Source organism: Corvus kubaryi, unplaced genomic scaffold, assembly GCF_017639235.1.
Source record: "Corvus kubaryi isolate FWS band 111438036 unplaced genomic scaffold, C.kubaryi_AGA036_p1.0 74, whole genome shotgun sequence".
Lineage (NCBI taxonomy): Eukaryota > Metazoa > Chordata > Aves > Passeriformes > Corvidae > Corvus > Corvus kubaryi.
The window spans coordinates 6,287,254-6,301,046 of NW_024582061.1; the positions used below are offsets into that span (position 1 = coordinate 6,287,254).

Genomic DNA, 13,793 nt, shown 5'->3' on the forward strand with positions numbered 1-13,793 from the left:
AATTCCATAAGCCACAGTGAATAACAGTGGTGATGATCAGAATACATGAACTGATCCACTGCAGTGTTGAAGGGGTATTTTCAAGGCTTTTTTTGTGTACCCCTTGAGGTCCAGGGTGAGATCTATTTAAGGTCTCTTTAAGGTCCCTTCCAGTACAAACCCTTCTATGATTCTGTGATTCCCTTCTGTCCTTGTCTAGAGCTGTCCTTGATCTGGAAAGGCTTTGGGCACGCAAGGTGAGTATTGTGTTAGCTTACTTGTCCCGACTCAGAGGCTGGAATGCATTGATAAATTGATATATCCAGATTTATTTGAATTTTGCCAATATCCATCTGGTTATGTTGTCCCCCTCCATATCCTGGACTAGAAGGCTCTGGTGTCTGAGTTTTCTCTGGAAACAACAGCTCCCATAACACTTCTGTGTCTTCAACAGATGCTTTTTGTTTATGGTATTTACTTTATTGCTCGCAGACCCTGTCTGCTCTAGCCCCCAGCTCCAGGCAGCCAGCTGACTCCTGCTGAGCATGAAGGGCTTTGTGCTTCCTTGCATGCTAGGGGAAGTCAGCTTCAAACCAGAGTAATAAATAAGCTCATTTTGGGGGTGAGAGGGAGTGGCAGGAGAAGAGGGTTGTGTAAAACTTCCCTGCCTGCTTCAGAACTGGGTCTTCAAAAGGCTGCCTCATCAGAAGAAGCACCAGTTCCAACTTTTCCATCTTATCTGGTGAAACAACAGATTATCTAATATGCTCAAAATGAGCTGGATTCAATTTTTTTTTCCTGAATGCTGAAGGTGAGGGGGAAAGCAATACCCAGGAAGCGAAGAAGCACAGATAGACAATAGTAGGAGGGAACTGCTGATTGCTTAGCCAGGAATGTAATGAGTTGCAGATGATGAGTCATTTAATAATTTGTTTACGATGTTCCTGAATGTAGTGTTGGAAAAGGGAAGGCGCTGATCACGCCACATCCATTGGTGTGCTGTGTTGTTTGAGCTTCCCAGAACTGACTTCTCAAAACCAGCTCTACTGCTGCTCACTGCTGGAAGAGCCAGCCTCAGGTGTATGGATTGGGAGACTTCTGGTGCTGAGAACACTGCAGGGAAATCACTGTCTGCTGTTCTTCAAAAAAGTAAACCTTCACCTTGGGAAAGGGAAGAGACTGCAGCTGGAGTTGGTGGGTTTCCCCTGTGCCTGTTCATGGCTGGTGCCTGAGCAGTGCTGCCAGCACGTGCTTCTTCCAAGACTGCAATGATGAAGTGTTTCTCTCCTTGCTGGGCACTTGGTTAAGGCAGATGTCAGGTGAGGTTTTTTCTGAATGTGGGAAATAATGATAATCTCTGATACAAGGGCCACACTGGCTCCCAATGTCTGGGAAAAGGAAGGTGGTTGCAGGCAGCAGGAACTCAGTCCCTCCTCACATACAGTTCCTGTTCAGCCCTCCTTGGGCTAAATGGTCCATAAGCAAAGGAATGACTTGTAGTTTTGCACACAGCATCCCGTGCATTTAGTTGACTTCTGCTGCCTTATCAGCTTGGCTGGATAACAGGTGTGTGCAGCTGATTATCACAAAACTGATAAAAATTACAAAATACTTGTCTGGAGAAGCTGTGGCTGCCCCAGCCCAGGCACTGTTCAAGGCCAGGTTGGACGGGGCTTGGAGCAAGCTGGGATAGTGGAAGGTGTCCCTGCCCATGACAGGGAATGGCACTGGATGAGCTTTAAGGTCTCACCTTCCCTCTGCCCTCATGCTGTGAGCAGCACCACAGTGCTCTCCTGGCCAAAGTGACCACCGGTCGTGCCACGGACACTCAGACTCCAGGATCTCCAAAAAGAACAAGTGCAAGTTTTATACTCAAACAGCAGACTTGGAAATTCCTCTTTTAACCAGAAAAAGTGTTTAAGGAAACTCCCTAAGCCAATGTAATGGCTTGGGTATTTACACAGGGATCTCACTACATGCAACTCTGCATGAAAACAGTGCCATTAGTTCTGTATTTTACCAACCTTCTAATCCCACGTGCTTGTTAAAAAGTCAAGGCTTTTTAAAGCTTTTAGTTGTACAAACCAGCCCAATTTAGTTTCAGTCTGCCCTCAGCTGAACAGCTGCCACATAGAACAGTTTGGGTTACCTTTCCTTTTATCCTGTGTTGCCAATAAGGCTCATCTCAGACCCAGTATCTTGCTTTAATCATGGAGACATCCATGTTTTCAGTCAACTTTATTGACAAAATAAGTTTACTGTACAGTACACAATTCTAGCCATAAATCCTTTTCAAGCCATCTGCATTACAAAAATAACAGGTATGCAATGAAAAATAGTCACTCCACACACTGTGAAGGCTCTTTAAAATCCTAAAGTGATCAGGGCAGGGGAATGAAAGGGGAGATATATCAAATGTGAAGACTAGGAGTAGATAAATTAAGTCACATTTTTGTTTAATTTACAAAAATAAACACTAATCAAGCATCATTTCATAATAGAGCAACCTCAAAGTACTGCCACAGAACAACAACCCTCTTCTGTATTCAGAAGCCAAACCAGAAGTCAGCCATGAAGCTGAATTCAGCATCAAATGGATAGAAATGCCTCTTGACACCAGTGCATGGCTGAAAAGATGCTTCTAGAAACAAGATTTTCAACAACTGAACCCAAAATTCCTTGTGAGTTTGCAATAACAGAACACTCCACTGAAAAAAGATGTTGCTTTTGGTAAGTCAGCAGCTTGCAAGCCACAGCAAAAATGCAAAATCTAAATTAGAGAAGCACTGGTGAGGCTTTACAGATAATATAAAAGCAGACAAGAATATTTTGTGCTTGAGCTAAAATGTTCCCCCAGAATTTCCCCTAGGCTGTTTCACAAGTCTGGAAATGGCCATAATTTTTTTCCATGGATGTGAATGTCCTCAGTGTGTTCTTAAGCCCAGCAAGAAGCCTAGCAGCAGCTTCTCCATTTCTAAAGCGGGCTGTGAGAATGGGGAGACCTGATTTACCTGTCCTTTCAGCACACGCATTAATTCACTGAGAACAAGCATTTACTGCCTGCTAATCCTCCTTTCTAACTTTTTTCCTCTTAAAAGCATCACAGGAAGGAGCAGCAACAGAGAGAACAGGACAAAGGTACTGAGCTGCTCCTAAGTGAGCCCAGTGATGCTGAAAGCTCCCCCTTAGGCCTGTGGAACATTTACCTTGAGCTCAGGGAAGCTGTGGTGGTGCACAGAAAGCTGCACTGAAGCTGGCACGCTGGGAAGCGTTGGATGCTTGGTTCCTTCTGTGTTGTTGTCACTGAAAATCAAACTTGACTAAGTGGTAGCTGATTTCAGGATAGCTCAGCTCATGTTGCTTGGTGGGTTATTGAACAGCCAGAATGTTAAACTGTGGGTGGCAGCTGTAGTTCCACAGTTTTCTGTAGCTGACAGCTTTCACTCTGCTTAACTCACTTTAAAACCTTCTTGATGACTAGTTAGTACTGGAGAAAGGAAAATTAGGAGTATTAATTGCAGGCTGCCAACTCTGCCATGAAGCTGCTTCCTCCTTCCTCCACCCCCACCCCCCCCCTTTCTGCTGCCACTGCTTGGGTGCTTTCCAGTTGCCATTCCTCACTTAGGAAGTTTGGGCAGGCAATTGGAGAAGAAAGACAAGGGACTCTTGTGGCTTCTCACTGACAGAGAACTGAGCTGGATTTCTTCTCCTGAACGTAAAGGCTGAGGCAGAATTGTATTGCTACCTGTGTTGCTGAGAACAACAAAGTGGGAATAGCTCTTTCCATGTTCTCACAATACAATTCAGTGTGCATATTTTAAAGAATCTCGTTTCATTTAAAAATTCCAAACTATTGATGGACAGCATTCCTCATGTTTAAAAATTGGCCTTGTATTTGAAAGGGATACCCCAAGGCTAAATGACAGAAATCCTTACGTGTTGCCCCTCCCATCAAAGAGGTTTGTTGCAAAATGAGAATTTATTAAAACCAAAACAAAAGGAAAAAATGCTATGTGGATCATGCACAAAGCATATTCATAAGTTACTACTTTCTAAGGCAGAGATCAGACTTGAAATCTTACCTTTATTATCTAAGAGGTGCACTGAACTTTGCATGAGCAATAATTTATATAAATTACTTGAAATCTCACCTTTTATCTGTAAAACAAGTTCATATAAAAAGAATTTGCAATTCAGCAAGTGCATTAATCCATTTCCTACTGAGGTTAGATCTATGGCAATCAATCTGTCACTGAGGGTATTGCAGAATACCAGCTGAATTTATGTCACACAGTATAAAAGCCACTGAGCTGGAGTTGGATGCATTCTCTTGCTGGTGCCCTATTCAGTAACAAGTGCTTGACCAGTGCCCCCTGATGCTCCATTGGTTTAAGTGTGCAACTGAAGCTTGCTGATTCCCAGAGTCCTTAGCTTTTCCTCAGGCTCAGATCACTGCTTGTCACTAATCCTGACAGGGACGTGCTCTCTGATGCATCCTCTTTCTTCAGGTTCAGAAATGATTCTCTAGTGATTTGAAGAATTTCTCTCAAGCCTTTGTTTTCTTGCTAAAACCAGAGAGAGAGAAATGCATTAATAGGACTCCAGAAAGAAATCAGGGTAACTTAAAACCTCCCCTCTACTCCAAACTAATGCATAAGGAGTAAAACACTGATTTGAAATCTGTGCTGTATCATCTTCTCCAAGGGAGCAAATGAGGTTTGTGACGCTCCTGCTCTCTTGGATGGGCTTTAAGCATCCCCTCCTTGACATGAAGCTGTAGTGGTACTTCCCCTCCTCCAGCAAAGCAAGGGTAACACAACAGCAGTGAGTGATTGGGACAATAACTCCATGAAACACCTGGGAGGATCTTTACTCCCTTTAATATCGGTGCCCCTGCAGCTTTCTCCTCACCTCAAGCTGGGTGATGCGCTCCTGCTCTTTGCAGCCATGCCTTTCATCCACCTCAATGGCTTTTCTCATTACTGCTGCCATCTCTGTAATTTGGTCCACATGCACTTGCAGCTCCTGAGATACAATATTTAGTAATATCTTAGTAATATATTTTCTGCATTATTAAAAAAAGCAAAGCATTCAATGTGATTTAACTGCTGTGACTTTTTTTAACACAGACCTCAATTGTGGAAAACAAATTCTCTCTAACTTTCCTGTGTGGGCAGCCACAGTGGTCTTGGTTATTTAAATAAACCTGGTTTGCCCCACAGTGATCCCTCTCACTGGGATTTGATATAAGCTTAACCAACTGTGATCCTCAGCCTCCAGATGGCTGCAAGTTGGTGCCATGCCTGCCCTGCCCAGGCAGCAGGGACTGTGCAGCAGGAACGGATGTGTGTTATTCTGGAGAACAGCAGGGAAAGCCATATTCCAGTTGTCTGAAACCTGATCTCCAGTACTAGCCCATGGATAGACATTTTTTGCTAAAAAAGAGTAGGTGCAGTGGTCATCCTTACAATGTCGTATGTTACAAAACTCAAACCTGTCCTCCACTTTCTAGTTTAGATTCTTTTGCTTGGATCCACCTCCAACTCCAGCTTATCTGGGCTCTGGACTTCAGAGGTTCAGAAAGAAGGGTCACTGCTGCCTTTCCCTGCAATGCTACATGAGGAGCCTGTGCCACTCTGGTATTCACTGCTGCTCAGTTAAGCCAGACAGTTTAATGGTATTTCCAGCAGCTTTTATTTTTCAACCTGTCTTTTATTCCAACTCTGCTGTGATGCCAGTCTAGTTGTGCCTGACCTGGCCTTTGGACAAAATCCACAATATTTATTGGCTATTATCAGGAAAAGCAGGACAGGAGGGCTCAAATGAAGGACAGTAGAGGCTACAGCTAAATCCCACCTTTAAATGATGAATTTGATGGGAGGTCTACATAGCTGGCAGATGATCAGCTTGCTTTTAAACTAGCACAAAGAACTGCCTCACTTGGAATCATACACTTACCTGACCAAAACAAATACCCTTTACTAAAACAAACATCAGCCCTTTCCTCCCTGCCATTCCAACTGCCCCAGCTATAATTTAGCAGTTGTTAAATGCCTACTCTCAATGTGAGGGGGCGGGGAAGAACTTGTTGTAAATCTTTATTTTCTTCTCAGTTTCCAGTGCAGGTGATGACATGAAACTTTTTTTTTTTTTTAAGAACTCACAAATTTAGCTTGACAGGAAGCTGTGGTCAGGCAAGGATGTACCCTTGAGAAGGACTGGGTAGGAGCTGTGGGTTTCAGATATACTGCTGTCCTCCCTACTTCCTGCATTCCCAGCTCATGTAGGCTCTGGATCAATACAACTTTGGGCCTGTTCCAAGGTCATTGATGTTAGGTCAGATCCTAACACAAAACTAGAAGGCTTTCCTCTGGAAGGCACACATGGAAAACTTAGATGGGGTAAAACCAAAGAGTGCAATGAAAGTGAAAGCCTCTGTGTCTCTCCCTCCCTTCTTTTGTACATGTTGGGTTTTTTTCTCTCCGAAGAGATAAAAACCAAAAAGGGGCCACACCCATTTTAGGGCCTTGTTTCAGCTGAGCAAATTCAAGCAGCACACTTAGATCAGGGTCACTATTACCAACACACCCTTTTCTCTTGCAAACAATGCTATCAAAATTAATTGTTGTTCTGTTTCAAGGAGGTGCTTCTTGATCTGCAGCAATCAATGACCTTGTAATAATCTGTAAACAGGCACTAAAATAACAGCTGGCACTTGGGAAAACAGCATTACTGGGAACAGGGAGCTTAACTCCTGGACTATAATGGATTTTTTACTTAACAAGAGAGAAGTATTTAAAAAGTGCTTCAAGACTGTTCAGTCTTCCTGAGTATGAAGCCTGAGCTAAGGAATAAATAATGACATTCCAGAAATCCTAAGTATCAGGGTAAGGGTGATATATCTTTTTCATCAGGCATTCATGTAGGAAGAGGTTTAATGAAAATGTTGAAGCCTAAATCTCCTGTTCCAATTATACCACGAGACGTTATTTTTTCTTTTTAGTTTCTTTTTCTTGTTTTTCCATTGAAGTGCTCCTAAATGAACTATTACAGTCCATTTCAGGATGGATTTAATTTTACCCTCTTGTGTTGCTTCTCCTGAAGCTGGAGCAGATGCTATACCATATTCTGAGGTAACTTCTGTTGAAAATCATCTATACCTGTCATTTTTCAAGATTTTATGTTAAAGATACAGTTCTAATCCAATAATTTTTTTCATACCAAGGGCACTAATTACACACTTAGGATGTTGTAAGCAGGCAAGAAAGAATCAAATTCTTAAATTTTGTCTTCCCAGTAAGCAGACCCTAACTTTGCTTTGCAAACTTAAGTTAGCTGTGGTCAAAGGTTACTAAACACTTAGAACTTATGTCTACACAGCTGCATTGCTCTAATGATTATGTTACATTTTCAATGACATGTAATACTTTGCTGAAAAGCTCCTGTTTGGATCTGTTAGTGACCCAGAATATGAATTCCCCCAAAATTTAAAAGTCCTTTTGACCACTGAATAACTGAACATATACTTTTGTTTCCTGCTTCATCCAATTATTCAATGGTCAAAAGGACTTTTAATTTTTAAAAATTATTTACAATATTTAGGGAAAAAATATTTGAATATTGAATTTAAAAAGCTTGTTCCTCCTACTCTCTGTAAGCACAGGTTTACTAATTATTTGTTGGTGTCACAAGCATAAGTTAAAGCTGGTCTAAAACTCTGAATATTAGTAACCTCTGGCAGTGTAACGTGGCAGTTGCCTTAAAGATGGAAGTGAAGCAAAAGTAAATTAAGCAAACACAGTAGTGAAATGCTACCTGTTGAAAGTTTCAATAAATGAGAAGCTGGTAAAGTTGACTTATTCAACTGATAGTTTCCTGTTCAGTTGCATGGAGTGGATTACAGAAACTAGGACTTGTACAATGACACAAAAATTGACATGAAGTGAGCTTTGAATTGATCCACTACAAACTAAGGTGTAAATGAAAAACAAAGCAAAAAACATCAATGAAGTTATTACCTTGGAATGCTGCTCTTTTAACTTCATTATTATACTTGGATCATCCTTTTTGCTCGCCATAAGCAACCTAAACATCTGTTCTCTGTACTTGCTCATGATGAGTTCCAGAGCAGACTGGTGCTCTTCGAGAGATGTGCGCAGTTCTGCCAACAGAATTTAAAATGCATTTAAGACTTTGACACAAAGAAGCAAATCAAAATGCACAAGTATTTCACCCTGAGAAAACAGAAATAAGCCTGTAATTGAGTGTCCCCTCTCCCTGCACCATAAAATCGACAGAGGCTCTGCAAATGGTTTTGATGGTGACCAGCCTGGGACAATTCCTGGTCAGTAACAAACAGTCTTTTGTTAGTGTGACTTTGTGTTCAGTCCCTCTGGCTGACAAAAGCCATCTGCAGTGTGGCTTTACCCCAACCACTACAAGCTACACTGTACAAAAGGCAGGCAGGAATTCACAGATCTGTTTTAATCTGCAGCTTGGTAAAACCAGAGTTGAAAAATGCTTCTGTTCAAAATATACTGAGTGAAAGGATAAATAACCCTGAGGGAAGACTCATCTTGAGGCAAGACTCATCTGAATCGAGATCACTGAATCTCTTGCTGAATGGAGCTGTTAGAATACCTAAGGCTTTCCAGGAGAAACAGTGCATTCCTAGTGTACAGAATTCCAGAAGGAATTCATACTTCTGTACTTATACCATAACTTGTCCTGACCGCTCTTATTATTTTCAGCAGTGGTTAAACGTTTCTTCGAACAGATCCCTATATTGCAGAATTAAGTTCTATTTATCTCCTCACTTGTGCTGGACATTAGGTAAGGACCGAAAAAAGTAATTTTTCCCAAATCTCTCTTTTTGTTCATCAGTCCCAAAGGTTGGACTTTAGGACTCTTGAATTGTATTATGATCAGTTAAACTGACAAATTGAAATTAGAAGAAAAAATTTCCTCTACAGCTATGTTTTGAAAGAAGATCAGTGGTAAAAGTCTATCTCCAGTGGTACAGGCTGGAGCTTGAAAATGACAGAATATTCATGTTTTACCTTTGTTTTCCTGTTGCAATTCCCTAATCTGTCTGTTTTCCTGCTGGATACCCATCACTAGAGTAGACCGAGGGCGATGTCTTGCTACTTCATTGAGCTCTTGGACTTCTTCCTGGTACTGGTTATTACAAAAACAAACCAACAAGGCACAGCATATTTGATTAACCAAGGGCAGGCATTACTCAGCAGGTCACAAAGCACCAGTTCTACTGTCACTCAGAGTCTGTAACCAGGAAGACAATGCTTTCTTTTAAATAATAATATCAAACACACACACCAGAGAGCGTTGCACACATCCTGTCCTTTAGAGACACAAAAGCATCACCTTTGTTTTTAAACAAGTTTCATATCTTAGATGTGTGTAGTGGATACTATTTAACCTTCAGTTAATGCAGGCCAAGTTCACCATCAGGTAATTTAAAACTCATAGAGATGTGGTAAAGACAAACCATGAGGTACAAACCTCTTGACATTTACTGTGGCTTCCCAAAACCTTAAACCACAAGGCTGTGTGGGTACAAGTCACTCAGGCCCGAGTCAATAGATCCTGACTCCCAATAGATGGGGAAATGTAACACCCTTGATCTGAAGCCATGAAGCCTCTGCATGACTAGTTTTACAGGGCTAAATTTCATGCAGGGTTTTATTTTATAGGCCCATTAACATATCTTGGGTTCACTAAAGTGACAGGATGAACTCCCATATGGAAAGTCACAAGACATCTTTACATTTTCCCAGGAGTTCTCTTGTCAAAGTCACACTCAATCTAACAACATGCCTCGAGCATCTTAACATCAGAGTAGAAATGAGCACAAAAAAGCCCAAGAGGCTATTTGGAAATAAAAGGAGACACTGCAAAGACAAAGTATTCTGTACAGAAGAAAACATGACAGAGCCTCTGTACGATTAAATAGATATGTTGAAATTAATGGAAATGTGTAGTATGGCACCGGAGAGCAAACCAAGAGACACCACAGAGTGGTTTGTAAGATACCAAGTCTGTTTCTACCAGTGTTCTTCAAATAAATGCTTGTTTTCAATATTTAAGCCGCAGTAACTGTGAAAACTTTTTTCACAGGCTCCAACTATATAAACAAGCTATTTTTAGATGAGAGCCACACCTCTAACAAAAACACCAAGTGTGCATTACAGGATTAACCCAACAGCATGCTCCTTCTGCGCTGCACTGAAGCACCCGGAGGATGTAAATGCTGTTATTCCCAGGAGCAAGAAGGGCTGGAGAGCAGACCTGTTTCATGGCTTCCACCCGCTTGTTGAGCGCCGTGGTCTGCTCGATGAGCGCCTCGGCCGCGCTGTCGTGTTCCCTCAGCCGCTCCACCAGCGCCTTCGCGTCCGCCAGCGCCTTCTCGATCGTGCAGCTCATTTCTGAACACAACAAAGGCACCTGCGTTGGCACCACAGCACCTCTGCCACACAGCACAGCTACCGTGGGGACAGAGCAGCTGCCAGAGGCAGGGTACTGAACACAGGAAAGCTGGGCAGTGCACGTGCTTCTGGCAGAGTGATATAGAAAGGGAAAGAATATTACATGAACTCACTCATTTTTTAATGCTACTTTTTCTTTAAATGTGCTCTCCTAACAGCCATAATTCAGGATAACTGAGGTATAAATCCAGCACAGAAGAAAATGCTGAAGGATTACAGTGGCCTGGAAGATTCTGATGACTTAAATCAGCAGAGAAGGAGCAGCTCAAACTTACAGAGTCGAGAAAATTGCTCAGGGAAAGCTCAGAAGATGAAAGGCTTGTGTTTTGTTCATGTCTATAAATGAACATGAACATCACTGCATGGAATGGAATTGTGACATTTTCAACAGCATGGAGAAAGACAGTAGCTCAGCTAAGGAAAAGAACCAACTGCATCCTTTAAACACCAGCCTTCTAACTGCAGTACTTATTTACAGGAATTATGGATTGCCGGAACTGCCAAACTTGCAAAATGCTTGTGCCTACTGCCAACAATACTGACCTTTACACTACATTTTTTCATATTCATGCTTGATAGATTAAGTTTCAAGACCAAGATTTTCAGCCTAAGTTTTTATTTTCTTTTAAGAAACCTTGGACTCGTCCTACTGAAAAGGAAATCTATTTAAGCTTCTTGAACAGATTTCAGCAATCAAACAGCAGGGATAGAGGTTTATGAGATTTATGGGCCTTGTTGACATCAGGCTTACTATTTGGTTTAGGAAATGTTCTGAGGTACAGAAAGAATCAACTATATCTATTTCTTAGCTAGGCCATTTGTGAAAGTAAAGATTTTTGTAAGCATTAAAGATTATTGAGTCTTTCCTCAGCTATGTGGAAAAAAAAAATCAAGTTGATTTTCTGACTTTCTCAGGCACCTTTACGAATCATAGCCCAGGACCTTTAAGCCAAGCTTAAAAAACTCCTCAAATTCGCCTCAACTGACCTTTTGCCCCTGTCTCAGGTAAGTAGTAGAAGGAAGGATATTTCAAACACTACACATTTAACCTTTGTTTTCTGGGATTCATGTGCTATCAAAAGCATTAGCATTAGAAAACAATCCTGTTTATCAGGCAGAATTTTCATTTAACTTTCCATATGATGTATTTGAGGTATCAAGGTCTTCAGCAGACTGCTGTGTTATCACGGGTAGTTAATTTATTCAGCCTGACTTAGCAGTTTGAGGGCTTTCAAATATGACATGCAAAAGAATCAGACTGCATTGTTTTTAGGGATCTGTTTTCCTTGCTCCTCCCTCCAGTCAGATTTCTTACAGAAATATCCCAGACAAAAGATGACCTTCCACACTAACTGGCTGAACTGCTACAGAAATTGACTTAGTGAGATCCATGGAGCTGCTGAAGAGCAGCCTTTAACTCAGCTCACAGTCCAGGAATTCTCTGGCCAGTATAAACAAAGCCTCTGAGGCCTCTCCATGAGCTGGGAATACTTTTGGCATTCAGACTACAATGCACTTAACACCTCTGACAGTTTGTCTGCATCCATATACATTTTTAAACAGTGTATGTTTAACATATGCACGTTCTCATTTTTTTCCCCAGCCCAACCACACCAAAGAAAAAGAAGCTGATTTGTGGCAAAGCCACTGATGTCCCTTTTCCCAGGGAATGTGCTGGGAAAGACGTGTGGAATGCAGCCCCACAAATTCTGCAGTCACTGTCCCCAGTCAGGCCAGGGCCCAGCTCCAGTTTTCAGGCAGCATTTGTACCTCAAAAAGCAGAATCATTATTTGCATCACGGTAATTCACATCGGTCCTAAATCCTGGCTATGGTACCTTTTGGGCAAGACAGTGGTCCTAATCCTTCAAACTTAAAGTGCTCTCTGGCTGCCTGTGGGAAACAAAACCTTTGCCTGATCCTGGAACTGAGCTAAATCTGTGAGCTAGCCTGGACATTTAGCGGGTTGGAAAACCCCAGTTATTCAAATATACTTGATTTAAGCAAATTCTTATCATGTATTATTTTTTATGAGCATGACTATGGGAACTGAAGTTAATGATTCCTGAGCCCTGCCCTACCAGAGATGCCCAGCTGCACAGATGCTTGTTAGTGCAATCTTGTCAACAGGTAGCAGAGCAACAACTCACCCCAGCAACACTCCTACTACACACTCATCGCCTGTCACTTCCTGCTATTTACTAATGGCATCATTACCAAATTAAAACCAAAAAATAACGCCAAAGAATTAAGATCTCTGTGCGACCACAGCCGCCTTCTAATTTTCTGCCTCTTTCTTTCCATCCTTACTGGAAGCCACCGTTTCCCACGGCTTGTGGGTTTTGTTACCACAGTCACCAGTTTGGCAGCGCTGAGCCAGAATGCAATTTCCAAGGAATTCCAAGGAATTTAGGCTGGTGCAAAGGTCCCGGCGTGACAGGAGCATCCCGGGGATGTCCCCGCCGCGCTCCCGCTGTGACAGATCCCGGGGTGTCCCCTCCGCACTCCCGGTGTGGCAGGGGCGTCCCGGCAGTGTCACCGCGGGAAGCGTCGCCTCCTCCCCCCAAAACGCGGCGACATCGCGACGCTGAGGCGCGACACCGGTGCCTGTCGTGACACCGCCGCGAGCCGAGACACGTGAGGGGTCCCCGGCCCGCTCCGGCCCGCGGGTCTGAGGCGGGGGCAAGGGGCGTCCTCCTCCTTTACGCCCCTCACGGCGCCCCGGCCCTGGGGCGTCCCAACGCGAGTCCGGCCGCGCTCCCGATCGCCCAGCGGCGCCCCCCCGCCGAGCTCCCGATCCCCTCCCGGAACTCACTCATGCCCGGGGCTCCGGCCGCGCCGGGGGTCAGCCCGGACCGGCCCCGACCGGTGTCAAATGGCGGCGGCAGCGGCGGGCGGCGCGTCCCGTCCCCGCCAGGGGGCGCCGTGGGGTGGGGGCGGCACCGGCCGCGCGCCGCTCTCGCGAGAGGACGCCCCGCCCTCGTATAAGTCCCGAGGCCTGCAGGTGTGAGCCGGGCTTGGAGCCAAACCTCGGGGTTTGTGTTAAAGTGTACATCAGCAGCTCTAGCGGGACATTTAGGATTAAGCAATTGCATTGTGAGTAGGTTTAGATTGGATATGAGGAAGAAATTGTCCCCTGTGAGTGTGGTGAGGCCCTGGCACAGGTTGCCCAGAGAAGCTGTGGCTGCCCCATCCCTGGCAGTGTCCAAGGCCAGGCTGGGTGGGGCTCGGAGCAAGCTGGGATAGTGGAACCCCATGGCAGGGGGTTGGAACTGGATGGGCTTTAGGATCCTTCCCAAGCCAGGGAGGG

The 13,793-nt window shown here is 43.7% G+C and overlaps 1 protein-coding gene across 2 annotated transcripts; it reads right to left on the minus strand.

The window, feature by feature from the left end:
• Window positions 1-2,202: 2,202 nt before the first annotated feature.
• FGFR1OP2 (FGFR1 oncogene partner 2) lies at window positions 2,203-13,416 on the minus strand. 2 transcript variants are annotated; one of them, XM_042050478.1, is made up of 6 exons: window positions 13,299-13,414; window positions 10,288-10,424; window positions 9,039-9,156; window positions 7,998-8,140; window positions 4,891-5,004; window positions 2,203-4,544 (listed from the first exon to the last, which is right to left on the minus strand). In XM_042050478.1, exons 1-6 carry the CDS (start codon window positions 13,300-13,302, stop codon window positions 4,407-4,409), a joined length of 654 nt encoding a protein of 217 aa, XP_041906412.1. In that variant the 5' UTR covers window positions 13,303-13,414; the 3' UTR covers window positions 2,203-4,406. The 2 variants fall into 2 exon arrangements, with proteins under 2 accessions (XP_041906412.1, XP_041906413.1); XM_042050479.1 differs by lacking the exon at window positions 4,891-5,004 and having other exon boundaries at window positions 13,299-13,416.
• Window positions 13,417-13,793: the final 377 nt, after the last annotated feature.

What these genes read in the sequence shown, in the direction of transcription:
- FGFR1OP2 (XM_042050478.1), bottom strand. An exon ending in ATTGCAACAGGAAAACAAAG is followed by an intron (nt 8,141 to 9,038) that starts GTAAAACATGAA and finishes TTCTGTTGGCAG; the next exon opens with AACTGCGCACATCTCTCGAA. An exon ending in AGCGCATCACCCAGCTTGAG is followed by an intron (nt 4,545 to 4,890) that starts GTGAGGAGAAAG and finishes CTCTGGTTTTAG; the next exon opens with CAAGAAAACAAAGGCTTGAG.